A 25,072-nucleotide genomic window follows, 5' to 3' on the forward strand; every position below is an offset into this window, starting at 1 on the left:
CAATTTTCAACATATTAGTTTATTTCATCCAAGATTTGACTATAATACATGTACAGCTATGTCTTAATATAGTACTTCTCCTTTTAAAAGTTCCATTATGTGAAATACATTTACATCATGTTGTACTAATAAGAAAATACTGACAATTTCAGTACAAATCTATACCTTAAGATTTATCTGGTAAGTTCATTATCAAAAACAGGAACTGACACAGAAATGATAATGCTTAAAAGCCCATTTCTATGTTTCCCATAGCAGGTGGTCAGAGATGCATGGTCTCTTTTAGAAATGGAAAGATATTCACAGTTTGGAAGATAGCAAGTTATATTCTTCATATTTACATCCCAAAAAAGTTTGAGCATTAAGCTCCACCAAAGATGCTGATGGACAGCTGGCTCTTTGTGAAACCTGACGCCCTCACTATGGAAACCAGGCCGGTCATAATGGGTCAGTACAAACATGACAGAGACAGTCTGGTGTTCTAATTGCACACACACACACACACACACACACACACACACACACACACACACACACACACACACACACACACACACACACACAAAAACATTTTTAGAGATGATCCAAAAGAAAAAAAATCAAAATCATGAGGTTTGTATGTCCGCTAAATCAAAGTAAAAATACATAGAGTCTATTGAAAATAAATACAATTTCTGTGGTTACAATCCCAAATCATGTGTAGTGGTTATATAAAAATAAATTAACAGCTCAAGACTCCATTCAATATGTCGTTTGTACCTTAAAGATGATCTGAATTAAGCTTATCCGATTATAGCTACAGTGCGTGTGCAACTCAAAGCAGGTTTTGGTAGTGTAAGTGCCATGAAATGCTCTATGTGAGACAGCAGATATGTGGTCTGCTCATAAATGTCCAATGTTTGGGATTCTCTTCAGTTGGGATTCTTCATCAGAAAGTGAGACAGCAGTGAGTTTAGAGAACAAAAAAGAGAAAAGAAGCTTATGAAAGGTTAGTTCGGCTGAATCTCTGACAGCAGGTCCTAATGGTAGGCTAGTGCACTATTCAATCCTGTCAGTCTCTTTTAGTGCATCCGCTCACACAAACTCTGAGATCTTAAGAGCTCACATTGAAGTGTACAGCTGTGTGCACATAAATCATGCATATCATTATGATATGCATGTATGAATGACATAAAAAAAGGGTATATATGTAACTAAAGTAATTTAAACTTTTAAGGAATGCTTTGCAAATAAGAGCTTTGCATTTGTTCATAGAGAACACAAATAGCATGGTGCAATTCCTTTTTGGAGATAAGCCACAACATTAAAAACCACTGACAAGTGAAGTGAATAACATTGATTATATAGTTACAATGGCACCTGGTAAGGGATGGGATATATTAGGCACCAAGTGATCAGTCAGTTTTTGAATTTCATTTGTTGTAAGCAGGAAAAATGGGCAAGCGTAAGGATCGGAGTGAATTTGACAAGGACTAAATTGTGATGGCTAGACGACTGGGTCAGTGCATCTCCAAAACGGCAGATCTTGTGGGGTGTTCCCGGTATGCAATGGTAAATACCAACCAAAAGTGGTCTAAGGACAACCGTTGAACCAGCGACAGGGTCAAGGCTCACTGATGAGTGTGGGGAGCGAAGGTTAGCCAGTCTGGTCTGATAATGTAGCACAAAAACAGAAAAACGTAATGCTGGCCATGATAGAAAGGTGTCAGAACACACAGTGCATTGCAGCTTGCTGCGTATAGGGATGCATAGCCGCAGACCAGTCAGAGTGCCCATGCTGACCCCTGTCCACCGCCGAAAGCGCCTACAATGGTCACTTGAGCATCAGAACTGGACCATGGAGAAATGGAAGAACGTGGCATGGTCTGATGAATCATGTTTTCCTTTAGATCATGTGGACGGACAGGTGCATTTGCATCGTTTACCTGGGGAAGAGATGGCAGCAGGATGCACTATGGGAAGAAGGCAGGCCGACGGAGACAGTGTGATGCACTGGGCAATGTTCTGCTGGGAAACCTTGGGTCCTGGCATTCACCAACAACCTAAAGATTGTTGAAGACCATGCACACCAGTTCAAGGCAACGGTATTCCCTGATGGCAGTGGCCTTATTCAGCAGGAGAATGCGCTCTGCCACATTGCAACAATTGTTCAGGAATGGTTTGAGGAACATGACAAAGAGTTCAAGGTGTTGACTTGGCCTCCAAAATCCCCAGATCTCAATCCAATTGAGCATCTGTGGGATGTGCTGGACCAACAACTTCGATCCATGGAGGCCCCACACCGCAACTTACAGGACATAAAGGATCTGCTGCTAACGTCTTGATGCCGGATACCACAGGACACCATCAGAGGTCTTGTAGAGTCCATGCCTTGACGGGTCAGAGCGGTGTTGGTGGCAAGAGGGGGACCAACACAATATTAGTCAGGTGGATTTAATGTCGTGGCTGATCGGTGTATATGAAAAAGTGGGAAGGCCAAACCGTCCCTTTCACACAGTGCGTTTGATTGTTTGATAAGGTGTGGAAGTTAGACATGGACATGAAGTGTGATCATAATTTTGAATGTGAACTTAACAGGGGATTCTGCATTGAGACTGCAGAGCATATCTTAAAAAGATAAGAAATCTTAATGAAGTCTGCTCCCACCAAATCACACCCGTCCTGTGCCAATGTTGAAATTAAACCCCATTATGACATCATTTCTGAAGTTTTTGGCCTTTGACGACCCCCAAACATGTTCTCACCCCTAAAACATTAATAAGGGAAGAGATGTTGGATATTCTAGCAATGCTCAACCATCATAGAAATCACTGCAAATCACAATTTGTTTCTCAGTGATTCACTTAAATGCATATTGCTCAGAGACTGATAATTAAAGACACCCTTCATACATGAACCAGTCTACTGTCCACTTCAAGGTGCTCAATGAAAACATGGTAATATATTCCAGACCCACAGAGAGGGTTCTCAAGATTATTACATGTGCCATAAATTCGATGGGTAAAATAAACTACAGGTAGCAGAAAGAGAGTAGATAGCCCTTGTCATAAAGTAATAAAAGTGGTACAAATAAAAAAATATAAGTATGAAAAATATGACAATAATCTGTATTTTTGGCAATGATTAAAAACTTTTGAGCGAGACTATACATGGAATCTGTATTTCAACTGAGGCAGCACTCTAAAAGCTTACTGAAATGTCAGATCATACCATAAAAAAAAAATTATTCTAAAAGTGTCCTAAACATTAAGTCTAGCCTATTCCCTTAAAAAAACATTAAGAACCAGTAAGCTGACATCATGAGGCATTTTAGTGTAGCAGACAGGAAATGATGAAGCACATATTTCTGTATTCCTCCTAAAGTTGAAAGTACCATCACAGAACTCAGATCTGAGTCAGTTACTATGGTAACACATACAGGATGCGTATGCTATTGTACTTCGTTCTTTTTGATAATGCTAGTGCCATGTGGCTTCGAAAGGGAGTGGTTGTCAAAGCCAATGATTGTCGTGACTTACATGGGGCCTAAGTAGATCCGTTCTTATTCATTTGACTGACATTAACACCCTGCAGATATCTGCATTCATTCACACTGACTTAGGAAGTTCATTATTATTCATAATGCAGCTTTTTTTTAGTGCTGTGCTGCTCTCCATTGATTATAGGGACGACCTGGTCCTGTGGTTATAGAGAAGTGCCGTAAGGTACTGTAGTTACTGGCCATCTCCCTTGGTCCTAGATTCACTGCTCACCCAAATAGAAGACATGCATTGTCAGTCCTATGGCACTAGTGTGTACTGGCATGTGATTCTGTTTAAGGATGATTATATACTATTTGACCCAAATTGTCTTCAAAATAGAAGAGGGTATCCACATACATTTAGCCAAACGGTGCATGTCGCTTCAGTCATTGTAATTGTGTTTCTCATGTCTCTACAGTGTAATGACTGTGCCGTCCTCCTCTAAATTTCGTCCCTCAAGATCTCTGTCATGGGCATTCAAGGACCCCACACTTGCACTGGTTGCTATGGCACCATTAGCAGGGCGGAGGTTGAGGTGGGGTTCATATCTGGGCAAAGTGGGCATGCTGGAGCTGGCTGTCGCCCGAGCTGGTGCCAGGGGAATACGTTTTGCCTCTCCATCGCCCTCGATCACCAGATCCTCCTCATCCTCACTTTCATCATCTGGCTCATAGTTCTGAATAATATGGGATGGAGTCATTGCCATGGAGCCCGGTGCAGAGTATCCATAGAAACTGGTACTGCTGTCAGAGGATCTTCCTGAGCTGCCAGATGTGGCCCCGCCTCCACTATTAGCGTTGCGTACCACATTATTGCGCTGATTGGCTGGTTTGACCGTTATAATGAGGTTGTGGCTGTTCGCGATCATCATGTCCGTTACCTGGTCCAGGGATTTTCCAGCCACCTCAATGCCGTTGACTTCCAAAACTTCATCGTTGACGGCCAGCAAGCCCGTGCTCTCCGCCAGGCCTCCAGGGACCATGCGGGAGATGAAGATCCCCGGAACCTTTTCAAGGCCCTGGGGTGTAACGCGCACGCTGGAACCATCACGGATGTAGAAGCCCAGTGGTTTCTCCTGACCGTGTTTGTAGAGACGGACGCGACGGTGAGTTTCTGGGAGAATGTCCACGTCGATGATGGAGGAAACTGGGCGAAAATCTTTGGGCAGGCTGATGATGATAGGAGGCTTCTTCTTGTTGGCGTCCGGACGGAGAAGTACTGCAGCAAGCGCTGCTGGGGTCTTCTTACGTGTCACAGTGTCCGTGCCGAATGCGGAGTAGTCTGCCTCTTCTGCGCAAAAGGAAAGAGACAAAGAGAGAATGTAAATATGTAAAGCCTGTGTCAGACAAAGCAATTTAAAGGATTAAACTTGAATAAACTTTAAGCTCTATAGACAGCATCTTTTTTGTTGGCCATAACACATGTGTAAAATTGTAAATGTACTTAGAAATGGAAATCCGTTGGCATTTACATGCTTACAATTAATGTCTATAGTCCAACGGTTGTACACTTGCCCATGGACCTTCATTGTAAGCTTGTAACTATAAACAATTTTATTTTGTATTTATTTTTTTTTTCAAACTGAGGTATGAATTATCATCAGTGGTACTGACAGCATGTCATAGATGCAGAAAATATACTTTTAAATAATCCTGACCCTAATTTGAAAGAAACTGTACCCAAAAATGAAACTTCTGTCAGTTTATCTGTATGACTTATACAGAACACAAAAGGAGATGTTTTAAATGGATATCTCTGTTTGTCTTTTCAATATATTTATGATGGTTAGTATCTCACTTTAAAGCTTTAAAAAGAACCCAAAACGTTTTATAGAAATATTTGATTAGAACTTGTGTTGTAGTGGGCTAAAAACTACTCTTGCTTGAACAAACATCTCTTATGCACTCATGAACGTGTAACGGATGTCAAGATTTTATCTGAAAAATGACATATTTTGGGTTGTTTCTTACCAAAACCTATCAAATGCCTTCAGAAGACTTGAATTCACTTGATGACACATGATTCACCATAGACTATTTCTATGAAACTTTTAAACAATTTTTTTAAGCTTCAAAGTGAGTTGCTATTGGGGGCCTGGGTAGCACAGAGAGTATTAGCTCGGAGAGTATTGGCGCAGACTAGCACCCCTTGAGTCGCAAGTTTGTGCTGAGTGACTCCAGCCAGGTCTCCTAAGCAACCAAATTGGCCCGGTTGCTAGGGAGGGTAAAGTCACATAGGGTAACCTCCTCATGAGGATGAGTAGTTCTTTCTCTCAGTGGGGTGTGTTGTAATTTGTGCGTGTCTCACGGAGAGTAGCATGAGCCTCCACATGCTGTGAGTATCCACGGTGTCATGCACAATGAGCCACGTGATAAAATGCGTGGATTGACGGTCTCAGAAGCGGAGGCAACTGAGACTTGTCCTTCACCACCTGGATTGAGGTGAGTAACTGCGCCACCACGAGTACCTTCTAAGTAGTGGGAATTGGGCATTCCATATTGGGAGAAATGGGGATAAAAAAAAAAGAAAAAGAAAAGAAAAGTGAGTCGCTATCAACTGCCGTTGTTTTGAAAAGATGGACAAAGATATTAATTAAAACATCTATTGTTTAGCATGAAAAAAAAAAGTCATACAGGTTTGGAAAAGCATGAGAGTGAATAAATTATGAACAATTGTTTTTTGTTTTGTTTTGATGAGCAATAATTGATGTTTATTTTTTTTATTTTCATTTAGGATTTTATCAATTCTATTTTAACATAATTAAAAAAAAATCTACATTTGATTTGAACATTTTCTAACCATTACATCCAATCTTTATTATCTGTACAGATAAAGTATTTTTAACATGTGCACACTGTAAATGGGATTCTTTGCTCTTGTCGGACTATTCCCACAGCTTTGTAAGGAGAGACCTACAGGGGATACCATTGCAGAAAATGCCTGCTTGTTAGTTTCCCTCCGCCCCTCGGCTAATGTGTAATCTACTGTAAACCCAAGCCTCCTTTCAACCTCTCTCTCAGCTGCCATGTATGAATTCCTCAGAGGCTTAATCACAGCCAGTATTGCTTGGACATTCACCTGCAAGACATTCATACTCTCTCTTTCCCTTCCTGTCCTATTCCTTTTTGATCTTGAGTATTTCTTTATGTGAGTAAAAGTTGGAAAAGTAGGAATCTGAGAAAGTTCAAAAGCAGGAATGTGTAACTCCATTTTACAGAACTCCCATTAACTCGAAGAGAACAATGTTTAACCCAGGAGTTGTAATCATTAACAAAAATCAGCTATGTTATGAGATGATTATTAACATCACATTTATGTTGTTTATTGATCTTTCTCATCTAGGTCAAATGTTTCTTATAGTGATCTCCTCTATGTATCTTTTTTTGGTGGTGTTTCTTTAATAAGGAGCATGTAACCGTGTATAGCATGTGAGCAACTGATTTATGTTAACACATTTGATTTCAGTGCGTGCAGTTTAGAATCTCTTGAAGTCCAAATATAGTCAAAACACACAAGATTGATTGTTCAGTGAGGGTAAATGTCCCCCCCTTCCAGTTCCCACCAGAAAACTACCTGGATCGTCCTTGTGTTTAGTTAAAATATGCAGCACTATGTAGAAATCTTAACAAACATTTGGGAACCTGCCTTAAATACCTGCAGACATAATAAAAAAATCTCATTTGGGCATAATAAAGCTCAAGTGTATTCACAAACACAAACATTTCCAAGTACTAGCATGCACACTCAAGTCTTAGCAATGCACGTTTGGCTGGAGCAGTGGAGCATGCATGAGGATCCCTTTTCCTCTCCTGCAGTGCTCCTCTCCTTTCTTCCTTCCCTTATCTGCTCCACGCATCTATACAAGCATGGAACCTAACAAAAGTCACTGTTAAAGGGTAGCATGGGAAGTCCCTGAGGGCCACTCAAACAGGTAAAAACTCGATTTTCTGTACACTCAGAGGTTAAGAGACTGAAAGCTAAATAAAAAAAAAAGGGATAGCAAGCATCCTATCTACCTAGAGAGCAGCCTATGATATACGGAAAATACAGTGACATATTAATAAATGTTGTCGCACACAAACCTCTACTTCCTTAACGAAGCACAGCTGGCTCTTTGTGAAACCTGATGCCTTCACTACGGAAACCAGTCCGGTCATAATGGTCATTACAAACATGACGGAGACAGTTTGATGTTCTAATTACACAGAAACACAAAAAAAGCCATTTCTCCTCATGGCCATGCAGGCCTCTATTAAACGTGCATCATGCATTGGGTTCTCTATAATCATTAGAGGCAGGCCAGGAGATATGATCAATTATCTCTGAATTGTGGCCCACAGCAGTACAACACTAGAGAACCAAAAGTTACATGGTACTACCATTGCATTCTTTTATGGTGCATGATCAAGGTGATCATTCAGTATCATGGTATATAACAAAGTACCATGGTATTATCATGAAGCCATTACTGTACCATGGTACCACCATAAGACTTTTCTTTTTAAGGGAACAAAGACAACAGGTCTGAGTCCTAATATTTTTACATAAATTCGTTTTACATACTATACAGTGTTTCCCCTAGGATATTTCATTAGTGGTACAGTTGTTCACATCCACAAGCCCACAACGCCGGACCCGTATTAACGCATGTTGGTCGAAGAATAGATTAAAACGGGTGTCAAAATGTATTTCAGCCTGGGCCACATCAGGCTTTATTTTTGCCCTCAAAGGGCCCATTGAAAATGTGGCACCAGCACCTGCTTTGGTAGCACCCGTGCAAATAATATTGCATGTCATGTGCATTAAAATGCACATTTGACAGTACAGCATTGATTTTGAGGTTGGGATGCAGATTAAAATGATGATATTAACAACAGTATCTGTCGCGGTCCTGTCACTGTTTTTGTGTGACAGGCCTGTGACATCATCTTCCCATGTCTGTCTTGTGTTTCGCTGTCTGTCTTTGGGTGAGTGCACGGTTTTGATTTCCATGCTGTGTGCTCTTCGGTCGGTCTCGTGTGTCATGTCTGGAGCATGGTGTTTGGATCCTGACTTCCCTATCTGGTTCGGTTTTGGTGTTGGGATCCGAACAGTCGCGTTATGTCACCTTGGCGGGATGCACTTACTTCAATAATCTGCATCCATCTCTCAAGACTGTTGGAGCGCATTGTGGGTCAAGCGCCCAGGTCGCGAGCTATCGTTACGTTGTGCTGAGGTTCGGGGACTTTCGGTCTATAGTGTTGGGTTTGTGTGTGGCCAAACTTTTGCACAGGTGTACCGTCTCGTTTTGTCGCCTGTTGCATTCATCGCGTGGCGTTTGCCTCGTGATGTACACTCAGGCTTTGTTTAGTCTGGGAATGCGTGGCCTCGCTTTGTTTGACATTGCTACGCATCCTCTCATCTTGTCTGTTGGTTGGTATGAGTGTATATTGCCTTATTGTCTTGGCGATGGGTGCTCATGCCATTCAGGTGTTCGTTGTCTTGCGAGAGCACGTGGCTTTGTTTTGTTTCTGTTTTGCCTCGTGTCTCTCTGTTTTGCGTCATACCCAACCTCCTTGTTTGCCCATTATTAGTTAATTTGTTACACCTGCCCTGCCTGTTAACCCATTTGTTTTCTCTCCCAATTTTAGTCTCCTCGTGTGTGCTGTCCAGTGCCAGTTCGTCTTGTTTGTTGGTCCATATGTCCCATTCCAGTTTGGTCAGGTCCTGTGTCTAGTTACATTCTGCTCCAGCCTGGATTATATTGTTCCCCCCTACAGGGTAGTTTGTTTTTTTTATATTCACAAGGAAAGCGCTAACTGATAGTTCAGTGAAACATTGCGATCCCCTGCCATCCAACGTTTCAGAAATGAGCTCGTGGGTCACTTGAAATGAAGTGAGTTTGATGAGTTATGCGGTGATATCACTGTTAGTAAGTGCGTATATTTGTGTGTGTGTGTGTGGGGGAATCTCTTTCACAGTGTACAAAGCGCACAGCTGACTGGGGCTGGCAAGCATTATGTTGCATCAAGAAAATCAAATGAACCATGTGAAATCCCAACAGTGGTGCTCATAATTCAGGAGTGGGGCAGCACCGCAGCAAAATGCATATAGGAGAAACACTGCTATAATCTATGTGCAACTTTAACCTTAAAAGGTCCACTATGACATCTCCATCAACATCTGTCAGTTGTGCTTCGGCAATGCTTTTCTGCGCAATTATGATTTGAAGCTTGACACATGGACATGCACGAAGCAAAAGGAAGTGTGTTCAGTTTGTGTTCCGCAAAAAGAGAAAGTCATACAAGTGTGAGTAAATGTTGAGATAATTATTATTTAGTGCACTCCTAACTAGTCTAAACTAACCTAGCAGAAATGTGACACTGGCTTTGTCTGACACTGTGGTCACTGTTGACCATGGCAGTGGAAGCATCTCCTGTTAGAGGATACCAGAGTTGTGTCCTAAATGATCCACTATACAATATGCACTTACATTAAACACTATACACTCAGCCATGTAGTGTATGAATTTTCATAGACTGTTTCATAAATGGGACACTTAACATTTTTTTACTACACGGAAGTGTTCGTCATTTAACAGTTGAAGGAATTACATTTTAACCCCAATCGTTGTGTTGCCGTTAGCTTTAGCGTACAATCCACCAGCAGTTCAACACTTATATCTCTATACATATTCACACAGCATGGTATGATGGTAAAGCATTTAACTCACTTTTGTAAGGTGCTGTCTCCATTATTTACAATTGTTTTGCCAGAACACCATTGCTGCCAGTAACTCCGCCCCTTCCGCTATGTATGGAGAGCCGCGATCGCAGAGTACACAAAGTGTCCAACATTCTAGACTCTATTTTGATGGTTGAAAAAGTGCATCATCCAGGTACTCATAGTACACTTCTTTTAGTTGCATTTTCAGTGTAAACATACTACTCGCACTACTTACAAAACAAAAATATGTAAAATGATTTACATAAAGTGTGGTTTGGGACGCACCTCAGGGTGTCTGTGTGATTAGTCTGCCATGTCAACCAATAGGAGTAGTGTGTGTGTTTGTGTGTGTCACTTTACATAGATGATCCGTATCCCATCATACAGGATTTTATGGTCTGCCCAAGTTCAGGTGTTCTGAACAGTCCACTTGTGGGGATTTCTCAAACACAGGATTTCTCAAAAGCAAATATATACTGTTATTATTCTGGCGCCATTGTAGAAATACCCAGTTCACAGGTGTATGTCTTCCATGATTAATTTATTCCAGATTTGAGAATTGATGTGTTACGAAGATAAAGTCTGTAGTATTATTCAGATCCAAGAAAGGGAGTACTCAACAGTCCTAATCAGTTTTGAGTGTGCACAACTTTAAGTGAAACAAAAATAATTAGAGCACCTTTAAAAGTAAAAAAAAAACTTCCAAAGAAACAAATAAAACAATCCCTGCCTCCGAAACAACAAAATGTCACAGTATGTACTGTATTTGAAGGATGCACTTCTCAGCCGGTAAATCAGTACATTCTTTTAGTTATGTATGCAAGTAGTATGAATGGATTTCTGACATACTTCATCCGGGGACACATGGGTATTGAACTTTAACCCAAATACGTGATGTAAGAACAACAACCGTGTAAATAATCCGATATAGTTTTACTAAACAAGCACCATTTAAGCACAAGGAATAACTTTCTTGGTATTAACGGTGGTATGAGTTTAGCAGGCACGCGGTTCACAATTCTTTTAAATCTAGCGTTTTGATGTTAGGTCACCTCAGCTGCCAAGGGTTTCTGGGATAGTAAAGTGTCCAGTAGATCAAAACTTCAGAATCTCACCGGAAATAGTAGGTCATCTGTGGTATTTCTCTCTTACTGCTTAATGAATACTGAGGATTTGAACGTACTACTCCATTGGCCTACTGTTTTTGGTATACTAAATAGTATGGATTAGACAAGTATGGATATTTTGGATGCCTCAAATGAATGAGTTTTCATTTGAATAAGTCTGAATAACAGACATACAGCAATGTGCAACTCATCTGTATCCATCCAGATGTCACATGGTTTGGTTATTGATGCTGCATGTTTGAGCATTCACTCTTAGTTCAAAGGTATACTGGGTACACAGGCGAATTTGTGAGCAACATCCCACGAGGGGTGTGAAAACAATAGAGATGGCACACTGTATCTCTGCTCCTCACAAACTGAGAGATACAGACTCATCTCATCCAATATTCAGCAGCTTTGTGGCAGGCCATATGAAGGCTGCAGTGGCTCATATTTCACTTTTGTGAATGTCTCATTCAGTTTTTTCTTTTTTTGCATGTTGTTACCATGTTACCTTCTTTTTACTGTCTCACTCCACAAAGCAGCTTACAGAAGAATGCATGCAAAAATTATTCAGGCTAGCAGCTGCTGACGGTATAAAAGTATCTGTGGAGATATTTCTTCTTAAAAGGGATAGTTCACCCAAAAATTAAAATGCTGTCATCATTTACACATGCTTGTGTTGTTCAGACTTTCTTTCTTTCTTGGAATACAAACGCAGATGTTGGGTATAATGCTAGGGACTGACAGCCTCAGCCAGCATTCACTTTTACTGAATGTAAAAAAAGATCCAATCTGAGGCAAATGCTGCCTAACATTTTCATTACTGTTCCACAGAAGAAATAAAGTAATATGGTATAGGGTGATTAAATGATGACAGAATTTTCATTTTATGGGTGAACTATCCCTTTAAGTCCAGACGTCTCCCAGATAGTGAGCGTGTGCCATCCCGTTCCAGTCACAGTGCAATAGAGGAGAGGGGAGAAGAGGGGGTGGAAAGAGGCCTTTAATGAGTGTTTATCAGGGAAGAGAGAGAGAATGAGAGAACAAGTATGACAGTGAGGCAGAGCGAGGGCTGAAAAATAACTTTTTAATAGAGAAAACTTTGAGGTGCTGCTATTCTGGGTTCGCTGTATGCATACTTCTGTTGTACTGTTGAGATAAAGTAAGACCTCTACTGATAACAGAGAGAGCAAAGCCTGTGAGTAATGAAACATGGGAAAAGTCCTTGAGGATTAACTACACTCAGAGAAAAATTTGGAAAGAGTGAGATGAGGTGCACAGAATAAGCAACTCGCATGAAAATATTTACAGCAATGCATGCTGCTGCGGTTTCTGATACAAATGTTAAGCCAATCGAATGGGTTATTACAGGCAAACAATCTTGAGCATCCAACACATCAATGTTTGGTCTTTTCTGTGAATTGTGGGTTTGCTTGAGACCTAAAGCCATTCATTAACCCTCCTCTCATGAGTCACAACACTTTTGACTATCAGCATAAAGTGTGATCCAGGGCCAAGCAATGTTTGGGGTGTTTATGTGCGATTTAGGGGCAGATAAACATAAAATACTAGATACAAATAGATGTACAGAAAACAGTGAAGAAATAAGCAAATTTGTGTTCAAAAGTAATAAATACAGATTATTTACAGGTGGGCAAACCGATTGGAGCTTTTGATTTTCAAGGGGCTTTACAGTTTTGTATGCAATATCTGCTTTAAGAAGGGTCAACCTGCTAAATATAGCTACCTTTCTATTGAATGTTGCTTTTATATAGTGCTTTTCTGACACTACACTCAAAGCAATTTACACAGTGAACAGGGAATCTCTTCAACCACCACCAATGTTCAGCATCCACCTGGATGATGCAACGGCAGCCATAGTGCACCAGTATGCTCACCACACACCAGCTATTGGTGGAGAGGAGATAGTAGAGTGATAATGCCAATTAATGGATGGGGATTATTAGGAGGCCATGATTGATGAGGGCCAATGGGAGAAATTTGGCGAGGACACCGGGGTTACACTCCTACTCTTTTACGAGAAGTGCTGGGATTTTAATGACCCCAGAGTGGCAATACCTCGGTTTAAAATCTCATCCGAAAGACGGTGCCTTTTTACAGTATAGTGTCCCCGTCACTACACTGGGGTGTTAGGACCCACACAGACCGAAGTGTGAGCACCCCCTGCTGGCCTCACGAACTCCTCTTCCAGCAGTAACCTTAGTTTTTCCCCAGGAAGTCTCCCATCCAGGTACTAGCCAGGCTCAACCCTGCTTAGCTTATAATGGACTAGTGCTGGGCGATAAAACGATATCAATATTTATTGCAATAAAAAAACTCCATGATATTGACGATAAGCTTGAGTAATTTTCAATATTTAGCCTGTGTTCTACATCTAGACATGAGTGTTGCTAAAAACACTAGCAGTTTCACTTTCTTGTCGTATGTTTCCACTTTCAATTCCTTCCTATTAATAATAAACAAATAGATTTCAGTTCTAATTTTGTGAAATTATTAAGATGTCATCATCTCTGACAAAGATAAAAGACAAAACAATTACTAGTTTGTAGCCAAGTCTTTCTCAATTTAATGAAAATAGAAAAATGGTCCATTCAGACTTTTACATTTTCAAATGTTTCTCTCTGGAGATCCCCCTGATCCCCCATATAGTATCACTCCTCAGTCACAAGGGCTTCTATGCACCCATACTTTGATATCTGTATGTAAAGAAATATGAAAATAATATTAAATGTAAACAAAAATTTGAGCCAATAGCCCAAATTTTGTCACTCCTTCAGCAGTTGTGTTAGAAGCCTCTTCACAGCTGTGGTAACTTGTTATTTAAAACGTATTACAGGGTAATATATTGCAAGGTACAATGTTATACATTTACACTAAATAATACAAAAATTGCATAAATAAAAGATGTTGCTAGATTTTTGCTGTTAAATAAGGTGGGAATGTGTAATCACAGGTCTGTGAAAAGGGTCCATAGAAGTATTAAGGATGTGCAGGGATTTGTGTATGTTTAATAAGATTGTGTGTGGGTGGAATGACTCCTTCCCTCTGTGTCACATCACTACTGCTGCATTCATCAGTTTTATTCATGCTGACGGTGCTCATTCCTCACTCTCCCACTCATGTCTTTCTGAGCCTCATCTTAAACCCTCTCTCCCTTTCTGATGAATTCTCAGTCATCTCTTTCATGATGTTTTGCTACCTGGGATGTGTAACTGTGGTCGGGCTGGTTTGGGCCAACCCTAGTCTTAGGTTCTGACTGCACAGTCACAGACCACCACGGAGTGTCTAAGGCATACTGCGCACAAAAATGGCAAGCACTTGCCAAAAACTCAAACTCTGATTTATCTGGCTGGCTTTATGCAACTTCCAAGAGACAGGTTGCAGAGGTTCCAGTTCAGCTAAGTCAAGAATAGTTGCATTTATTAACTTTTTAATTGAGAACCATGAAATTTCACTGGTATCAGTACAGACTACCGAAATGTGACAAAACTCAGTTGCAATGTGGATCAGACATAGTGCTAATACATCGGCCCAACAAAACCTTCAAGGGGATGAAAGTTCTCAGGAATGGGGGGTTCACAATACATTGTTTAAATGATAACATAAAATAATACCATTTTCAAATCAATTATTAATAAATGTCCTTATTGAAAAATATATGCATTAACACATTGCAGACAGGTGAAGGTCACATGGTCAAGGTTCAATTGTGAAGGTGTTTTACTGCTCTGAAGTTAATCATACATTACAGCATCATAAAGCAGTAACGCACACCGGCATTAGCATTCAAATCTTATGACAAAGGTAATAAAGAGTCAAGCCATCTCTCTTGTGTTGAGATCTATTGCATGTTCTTTGAATCACTCTCCTGAAATGTATAAGCACAAATCTACAAAGATCACAGTGAACAAGATCTGAACTTTGTCTTTGAGAATTACTTTCCTTTTGATAAAAACAGGATTAACCTGTGACCAGATATTGCACTACTGTTTTCTAAGGATGGGCATATTTTGTCGTCGAGTACTCTAACCAACAAAAAATGAGTAACAGATTACTCGTAAATTAAAATGCAAGTTCAAAATAAAAAGTTTTTTTATATACATTTTTTTATAATATATTTTATATTTAACTTATATTTAATTTTATTCACAGAAGTTCAGAGGGAAAATACAGTATAATTCAGCATTACAATCCAGTCAAATGTGCAAGATAATGTCAATTAGCATTATTCGAGACATTTTTTTAATAGTTGACTAGCTGTTGCAGATAGAGTACGCAATGAATCGATTACTCATGCACAATCCTACTGTTTTCCCCCAACAATAGAGTAATAACAGAGTGTATTCCCCCTAATAATACCTCCTTGCCTCCCAAGTTTTCTTTGCCTCTTTCCATGTCTGGTTGCTTATTGCACCTCTATATGTTCACTGACTGCTTCATTCCTGCTGTCCTGTCTAATCTAACAGTAGAGGAGAGCTGAGTCTGACCACATTCCACACAGTGTGACGCCTCTCCCCAATCCTACAGCTAGCTTTGGATGTTTAACATAGGCCTACATACCACACACAAAATAAGTAATTTAATGCAAGTTATATTAATCGAAATTCATCGCAATTACAATATCAGGGGAAATAATCCTTAATTATGATTTGTTTCATAACATGTAGCCCTATCCTCCACCTCTCCTTCATCCATTACTAATTTATCCCTCTCTATAATCTCCCTTCTCTCTCCGCTTCATTGACAACACCAGAGAGGCACTGGGCCGATCGCAGTTCCCTTTTCTTCTGAGGCATGATGACATAACAGTGTTCCAGCGCTTCGGTACGTTCCTGTGTATCAGCGTGACATTCCCTGACCCTGGAATTCCTCTCCCTTATTAAAGCAGCTCCTCCTTAAAACTGAAACTGCAATAAAAGCTGCACACGTCATAGGTATCAATAAAACACAAACCCACGCCTGTGCCATGATTCACCCAGCTGATAGCATGAAAGGAAAAGTAAACAAATAAGTGGTTCGAGGAAAGAAAGGGGGATCGAAAGACTGTAAAGACAGAGAGAGGTTGGATTCTCAAACACATAAGTCACAACACTGTCTAGAATCTATTCCACCTGTGTAGAGTTGCTTTCCTGAACCTCACCTCTGCAAGTCAGGTGAGACAAACAGGGAGGTTCCCAAAGAGAAAGCTATGAGAGGAATGGAAATTGTGTGTAATGAATGATACAATAAAAGGAATCTAGAAGCCAATATTAAAAACAGCCTGTAGCAGCAGGTGACGAGTGAACACAAAGGAGACTAATGATTAGCAGACTCATCAATTGATCTCAGTGGAAGTAATCAACAAATTGTAGTTCGATTCAAATCTTCAAGACAAAGTAGACTTAGATTTTTACTAGAGATGTCTCCATCAAACATTCAGTTAATGCGAGTTAAGAATATTCAAAATAATTTTATGTGAGCCTGACAGAAGTCTTTTCAGAATTCAGTTAAATGTGCTTTTTGTTTCAGTGTTTTGTTTATTACTGGGACAAGTTACTCTGAAACATGTATGACACGTAGAAGCATAGAGAAAACTTTGTTGTCATTTTAAACATAATCAGATATCATATCGGAGTGGTGCTGTCTTGTGCAAAATTCACTGTTGTGGGTGGTTGCCAGGGCATTGGTTGCTATGCTAATCAACAACCTAAGGGTTGTTAGTAGTTAATTAATTGCAATCACAATAAAATCATAACATGAGCATGTGCAATTTCTAAATTGCAGCCAGCTTATACATTTATTTTTTACAGAACTTGCCATTCTGATTGGACACCGATTGCACATCTTTTGCACACTGGCAAGAGCACAAAAAAGGTACCAGTGAGAGAACAGAACAGAAATTGAGCAGGTGTATAAATAATACATTTTGAGTTAACCATTAGGTTTACGGGTTTGTTAAAATACCTAACCCTACTGGAAGTATGCAACATGATCACACAGGAAGTCGGCATGTTGTTTAGGGCTGGCACGATTATGAAATTTGGCTTACGATTAATTGTCAAACAAATAATTGTGATTATGGCAATCAATTGTCTGGTTTAAGGCTATGAAGAGTCTCTTTTTGAGTTTTCATAGTTAATTATACTATAGATAGTCATATTTATTAAGGTGCATGTGTGTTTCATACACCTTAAGAAGTATTTTTTGTTACTTTACTTCAAATATATCAATCAAATGATAAAACAGGGAAATATGATTTCCTTTTTAAGGCTTTAAAAACTTTTGAATGACATGAAAAAAATTATATATCAAAATATTTCTACATACTTAAAATATGTATTTTTGGTCAACTTTAGTTTTGGTCAATTTTACATTTACATTGTTGTTTTTGGAGAAAAAAAAATATTTAAAAAGAATGTATATAAAATATTTATTATTTTATATTATATTATGGAATAGTAAGATATTTCTGTCCAAAGTTCTTCACTTTAACACGTTATTTTAATGCTCTTTAATTAAACCCACGAACCCTTATTTCTCATGAAGCAAAACCTTTGAGATTTAATTTCATCACTCCATAGAAATATATTAAGTCTGAGTAACTGCAGGTATGAAGTTATGAACCTGATATGACCAGTTATATTTGCAATTAAACGATAATTTAAAGAAAAGCCGGAGTGCTTTTGGCATGGTGTTCATGGCATTTATATGTTCCCTTAAAATTACCTCATTTGGGCATTAAGATGTGACTGGAATTCAAAGTGCACAATAATCACAGTCATCTCACATAACCGCAGTTAAATCAAATTACCACAATAAGATGATTATTTAATAATTGTGAAAGGCCTATTTCCGAGATTTACGGCAACTGGCAAGCGGCAACTTGCATCTGACTTTTTTGCATCTCCTCCAGTGTGTTTACCTTCCACTGAGGCTCAAAAGCAGCAGTGTAGGATCCCGAGTTCAAACCAGGAAGCAATCACATTTGCATAATCAGTGACAAGTGCGATTCGGAGGTTGCATTTTTCCATATAACATTACATTTTCCACTGATGGTTAGGTTTAGGGTTACAGTTTATAAAATATGCATTCCTCTTCACTGTATTGCAGACCATATAGCTGAAAATAACTCGCTTCACAACTCCCTTTTGGCGCCCCTCGGCAGACATTTCACACAGTAAATGAAGCTCACATGAGTGCCCATTCGCCCAACAACATTTACCGCTTTGGTCACTGAGGGCAGTGTTTTACATTTCGATAAGTGCAGACTGATTTCATCTAAAGAAAAGTCAATCTACGGTTTCAGATTTCACTGTGAGATCAGTCTGAAGTATGAGCAATAGTAATGCAGGCATTAATAATGAGTATGTTAGCATGACCAAAGTCAATGATCAGTTTCAGCATTTCACCAGATCATCAGAACGCAAGGAGGATAGAGTGAAGAGGGAGAGGACAGCCTATTTTATTTCCTGGTATCAGTCGGTAATAAACAAAACAAATGTGGAGGAGTGAATAGCACAGAGAAGCAAAGAAACAAAAACACAGAAATTCCCTATCAGCACCCAAGCAGGATGTGTGATCTGGAAAACACATGATGCAAATAGACACACAGGTGGCAACACCCTTAAAGCCAGCAAACGCTTATCCGCAACAGGCAGGTATTCTAATGTATGGATGTTTTAAGTGTATCAGTCCCAGCATGCCTATCTGCTTTCATCACTTCTCAAGAATCCTTTCTCAATGACCCCAGTCAGCTTGGGCCTCTTCACTGCTGCCATGGTAACAGGTAAACAAGCATGAGACTGATGGTATTGTGGCCATCCTGATGATGTTTGAGAAAGAGCATGTGTCTGTGTATGTTGGGAGTTTTTTGTTTTTTTGTTTGAGTGTTTTGTATACCTCATCACTCACACTCTACAAACATCCCCATTAAAAGTCCAATAAGCTGACTGCAAGTCAAGCCAATTGAATATGCAAAACAGGCTACGGCAGAACAAAACCCAGAATTCTAAACACAATCCACAGACGAGGCACACCGCTTAAGAATGCTTTAGACCAATTTTTGAATGTTAAAATACTCCATATTTTTTTAAAAGTATAGCCAAAAGAAAAACAATATGTGTGATAAAATCACTTACTAAACTTTTCTTTTAAAGTTACAGGCAATTTTACACCTTTGTTGCCATGATGATGAAAAATGACAGTTTAAACAACTTTAACAGAAGAGTTAATGTAAGTGCTTTAATAAAATGATAAGCGTAATTTTTTTAATACCTTTTTTCTCCCAATTTGGAATGCCCAATTCCCACTACTTAGTAGGTCCTCGTGGTGGTGCGGTTACTCACCTCAATCCGGGTGGCGGAGGACAATTCACAGTTGCCTCCGTTTCTGAGACAGTCAATCTGCGCATCTTATTACATGGCTTGTCATGCATGACACAGTGGAGACTCCGCATGTGGAGGCTCATGCTACTCCCCGCGATCCACACACAAATTACCATGCACCCCATTGTGAGCGAGAACCACTAATCGTGACCACGAGAATGTTACCCCTTGTGATTCTACCCTCCCTAGCAGCCGGGCCAATTTGGTTGCTTAGCAGACCTGGCTAGCATCACTCAGCACACCCTGGATTCGAACCCGCAACTCCAGGGGTGGTAGTCAGCATCAATGCTATCTAAGCCCCCTTTAAAATTATAAGCTGCACATTTCTGCCTTTAAACCCACCAAAAATGTCCCTCATTCAAATCCATTATTAGTGCCTCACTGTAACAAAGATTTTTAGTTTTTTTAAAGAAAAGCAGGAATGAGTCAAAGGGTATCTGCTGCCTGCCAGGAACAAACCCAGCACTTTTGTGCAATGGTTGAAACTTCACTAATCTTTTCCTGTTGGCATATACACTGTGAAGCAGTGCATCCTTATTAATTTTGCGTGATGTACGTCCCGAGCATAATAAACACAGGAGCAGATTTACAGAATGGAGACTTCACCCGCAAGCGGTGAACTAGACGTGCGAGAGATACGCGAAACCATCCGAGTGAGAACCATTGTGTGTGCGATAGAGACTGAGAAGGACCTGGACGTTCAGCTAGCTGCAGTCAGGTATACTTTTAGAGACTGAACGGAAGCTAGAGAAAATTGTACCATAATTTAATTGCAATTAATCACAGTAAACCGTGCAATTAATTTGTTTAAAAATTATATAGATTCACAGCCCTAATAAAAATATGTGTATTTAGATGTTCTTTACCATATTTTCTTTGTAGTGTGTGTCCCTTACATCCACACACATGTGCATTTAAAGAACTTTAAACATGAATGTAATGAGATAGGGCTTACTCTCAGTGCAGAGTTCAAAAAGTGGGTGGGTCTTCATATGAGAACCATAGCAACTGGTCACAGCATGGCGCCAGCATCGACTGGGAAATTGAAACGGTGGCCACACAGTGTTACACAGTGACCCCTCTAATCTCCACCTGACAAAGTGGCTTACCATCTATAGGTCATATGGCATACATAGGCAGCTTAGTGTGGGGTGCCCCACAGCCAGGACTCCTAACTGGGGCCAAAACACACACACACAAAAAACAGGAAACTGTGCCCCAGAGACCCCATGTGTTATCAAATCAATACTTTGTTACTTTTGAGTGAGCTCAGTTCAGGGTCAAAAGAGTTATAAAACTTTTAACACAAATGCAGAAACACTCAACCACAGGAGTTAAAGAAAAATTAATGGATCAAGGGAGATGCAACAAACTAGTTTTGTCAAACTTCCTAAATGTAAGTGTTAGGCAAATGATAACATGGTTTTGGATAACAACAAAACAGATCTGGGACTTGAGCTCCCTGAATAGGAGCAAGGTCATTACCATACAGAAAAATTCAGTAAATGGACACTTCTGGCAATTCCTTTAGGACTACAAAACATGCACTGTCACATTATAATCTGATAACCATTGATATATAAACAAAAGCACTACTTCTGGTCTAACAGCTTCTTACCACAGCCATCACCCCCACATGTTATCAGTTGAAACAACATTTTTTGCACATTAAAGAGCCATTTTTTGGCTGTACATGTGAATTTTCAATATGCTGACCGACAATGTACACTAACCATGAGTACTGTTACCATAAAACTACAGATCTAAACTAACTTGAGGCAGAGTATTTTTGTGCAAATAGCATACGGAAGTGAAGTTTGACCAGGTGTGAAGGACCAGCAGTGACCCACTTCAAACACAACTCTCACCTTTCCGCTGCAAGAAGAGGCGGAGCAGGGGCACTGCCATTGAGATAGCTTTGTGGTAGTTGTCATCATTGTTGATAGGTAGCAGGTCCCCGTGAACATCTGCGTAACCCACAAGCAGATCCACATTGGGGATCCGGTGCACGTGCTGTAGCAAGCCATAAAACTCATCAAAACGTCCCGGCTTGGACCGGTCCAAAGAGAACCGCCTGAACTCGGCTCCAAACTAACAACATAGAAAACAAACATCAATATGCAACTGCAAAATCGATGGAGAGACACATTAATATAAGAGCAAAACAACCCATTTTCTGATAAAGATCTGTACTATGTAACAACAGACACTGATCATTTGCTTTGGATCAGTATATATCATGTGCACATTTATAAATATTTTATACCATTTCCTTCCAATTAGAATAATTACATAATTCATGCATTTTAATAATAAATGCATTATTAATGCAACTGTAGTGTTACTCTTTTAGAAGATGAGAACTAAAATTTGACAGTTTGTAGAAGCATAATGTCCTTCTGTTTTAAGTGGGAAGCATGCACTGGGAATTAGTAAAGAGTAACTAAATATGACCAGTACCAAACAGGAACTCTAATATTGTTTTTTTATAAACCAGACAATCATATGTAAAAATATATGCTGAACATCTGTAATAAATTAAATACATAAAGTATAATGCAATGGGAGGATTAAAACTGAGTCAGTTGTATGGCATTACTAGCTAAGTATGGCTTGTTCATGACAAAGCAGCCCTTTAGATCTTTGTGACAGTGTAGTGAGTGTGACCAGCCCCTCGTTTACAGTGGTGTCCATAATGATTAACACAACAAAAAAGAACCACGAATTAACATATAGGAAACCGCACCTACATTCCACTGGTTCTGAATAAATACCGCTGCCTTTAAAAACACTTAAATAAAATTTCTGCATTTGGCAAAAGCTTTTATGCAAAGCAACTTTAAGGTCAACATTTCATCATTATGTGTGTTTTCTAAGAACAAGCACATTCGCAACGCTGTCTAGGTGGGCAGCTGACTAGGTTTTGAAACACAATATTTGATTTGTACATCATAAATATCGGTGTAGTTGTTCAGCCATCATTTACACCTGTAAAACGTCTCTTAACGCAATAGGTCAGTTAAAGACTCACTCTTTGGGAGTCTGAATTACAAACAGTTATCTTTTATAGGCCTACCACATGTTTATATACACTTGTCTTCAACTTGGGTCTATCTTGTGTAATGTCAATATTTAATTTCCTCAACCATGATCTCGTGTTTTTTGTGTGTAAGTGAAATTTGGAAAACTTTTGGAATCCAAAACAAGTGATCATCAGTTGGTTTAATAGTGTGTGTGTGTGTGTGTGTGTGTGTGTGTGTGTGTGTGTGTGTGTGTATATATATATATATATACACACACACACACACACACAAAAAAGCCTTGGACGTCAATAAACTTTTAATATAGGCTATATAGATAAAAAGATTGCTTCAAACTAAAATTATCAAATAAGAACATGTATGGCAATGACATTTAATGAATTTACTCTAAAATCATAATACAAAAATCTTAAAATGAATGACATTTCTAATCCTTAAAGTGCTCCCCTTGTAGAGAAAGCTGTACTCGTAAATGTGATTTTCATTAAAACAAAATATAAAAGTTTTTGGAGAAACTCGATTTGTTCTCTACAATGCTTGATGTGGTGGCAATGACAGCAGTATTGGTGCCAGTGATTATCTGTTAAAGTTATACAAATGAATACAAAATGTATAGAAAATGTTTTTGTTTTTTCTCAGATCTTTTTAGCATCATTTCCTGATTTGAACAAATATACATTTATTTTAGAGGACAAAAAAGGTCTGAATATGCGGAAATGCCCAAAATAGAGAAAATCTGGAAAATGTAACAACACTTACAAAAACAAATACAAAATCAGGAAACGTAATTAAAGAGACTTTGTAGAAATATTGTACATTTAAACTAGAATTATTTATTATTATGTATTTGTTATTCAAAATCGTCATATGGGGAAAATATAACAACTTAAATACTTTTAAAATCACATTTATATTAGAAAAAGCACCTAACAACATGAGAGATAACAGAGCACCTGTCAAAACACCCGATCACTCCATAACAACACAGATTTTACGGATGTCCTCTCTGACAGTTCAACTCACAATTTAAGCTTGTTAAAACTTACCAGGAATGTGTAACCGCATCTCAACAGCCAAATGTAAAGCTACTCCAAACACAAAGACTCTTTGATTGAACACTAATTAAAGTAATTGGCCCGTAGGCTACGCACCTTGCTTTTAACCTCCACGGCGTTCAGAGTTCGGTTGCTCGGCGCTCGGTGGTTTTTGTTCATCTTTCGCTAACTGCACCACGCCACAGAAACACACTTGCTCTCCCGCGGGCTGCGCTCATCCGCCTTCAGCTCGCTCCGTCCAAAACGGCTTTTCTTGGCTTAATCCAGATAAAGGCGAGTATCTGGCGACAGCTCCGTGCCTTCGTCTGTGTTGTTATCCGAATCGAGTGGCAACGGCGACGCCTGTCAACTGAACGTGCTCCGAAACTCTGGCCCTACCCTCTCTACCCATGCACACTGCCACTGTAGTACTGGACGGTCTGTCTGTGTGACGCTGCCGCTTGCTGCATGCACCCAGGAAACAGCTCAAAGTACAGAGTGACTGCTATCAAGTGCGCCCCCTCTGGCCACGAAGTCGAATCCACATTGGAGTTCATCTTGTGGTCCATTCACTTAAATGTTTTTGGTCCTTTGTTGTTCTTTGAAGTACACTGGAGTTCAAGGTAAATACAATGGTACATGAATATATTGTAATCATACAGTAGCCTGGCATTTTCCCTATTTCAAAGTACCATTATCTGATAGTGGAAACTAAACAGTCCTTTAACCCTTAAAAAAAGAGCTTGCCCCAGTCTAATGCAAATAAATAAATACATAAATACATTTTCAGCTTATCTGACAAATATCACAAACGCCTATAACCCATTTACAGGCAGAAGTTATCATGAAAAGTATCAGTATTTGTTTGCATATCAAAAGGCAGACATCAGATTGCACTGTAATATTTAATACAGTGTTTTATTGCACGTTGCACATTTCTAATATGTATTAGAAATGTACACTTGACCATGTACATTTTGAAATATTGGGTTTTTGCTTTCATTTGTTTCATTGGTATTAATCACTGATTCTTAAGATAAGGGACAATGCATGTCTTGCATCCAAAAATCATCTTTATTATAAAAATCAAGAAATGTATAAAATAAAAATACTGGAATATTTATTAACCTTTATTAAGGCTCTTGAAATTACAAATCTCTTTTTCAAGAGCATCCTGGCCAAGATCAAATATAATAGTTAAATCTAAAGGAAATGTGTATTCTCCGGGCATTTATTACTTCTATTTTTAAATAATTTCATACAAATTTTTTTAAATGA

At 39.3% G+C, this 25,072-nt stretch overlaps 1 protein-coding gene across 1 annotated transcript; it reads right to left on the reverse strand.

Moving 5' to 3' along the window:
* On the reverse strand, nt 1-24,220 carry LOC127628748 (partitioning defective 6 homolog beta-like). The gene is made up of 3 exons (XM_052105608.1): nt 23,912-24,220; nt 21,588-21,810; nt 1-4,811 (listed from the first exon to the last, which is right to left on the reverse strand). The coding sequence occupies exons 1-3, from the start codon at nt 23,972-23,974 to the stop codon at nt 3,934-3,936; spliced, it is 1,164 nt and encodes a 387-aa protein (XP_051961568.1). The 5' UTR covers nt 23,975-24,220; the 3' UTR covers nt 1-3,933.
* Between the last annotated feature and the right edge of the window lie 852 nt (nt 24,221-25,072).

This window comes from Xyrauchen texanus, chromosome 35, assembly GCF_025860055.1.
Source record: "Xyrauchen texanus isolate HMW12.3.18 chromosome 35, RBS_HiC_50CHRs, whole genome shotgun sequence".
Classification (NCBI taxonomy): Eukaryota; Metazoa; Chordata; class Actinopteri; order Cypriniformes; family Catostomidae; genus Xyrauchen; species Xyrauchen texanus.

Coding starts and splice junctions, on each gene's coding strand:
- LOC127628748 (XM_052105608.1), bottom strand. CDS start 23,974: ATGAACAAAAACCACCGAGCGCCGAGCAACCGAACTCTGAACGCCGTG. Junction 21,811..23,911: donor CCGTGGAGGTTAAAAGCAAG/GTGCGTAGCCTA, acceptor CTATGTTGTTAG/TTTGGAGCCGAGTTCAGGCG. Junction 4,812..21,587: donor CCTCTTCTTGCAGCGGAAAG/GTGAGAGTTGTG, acceptor CCTTTTGCGCAG/AAGAGGCAGACTACTCCGCA.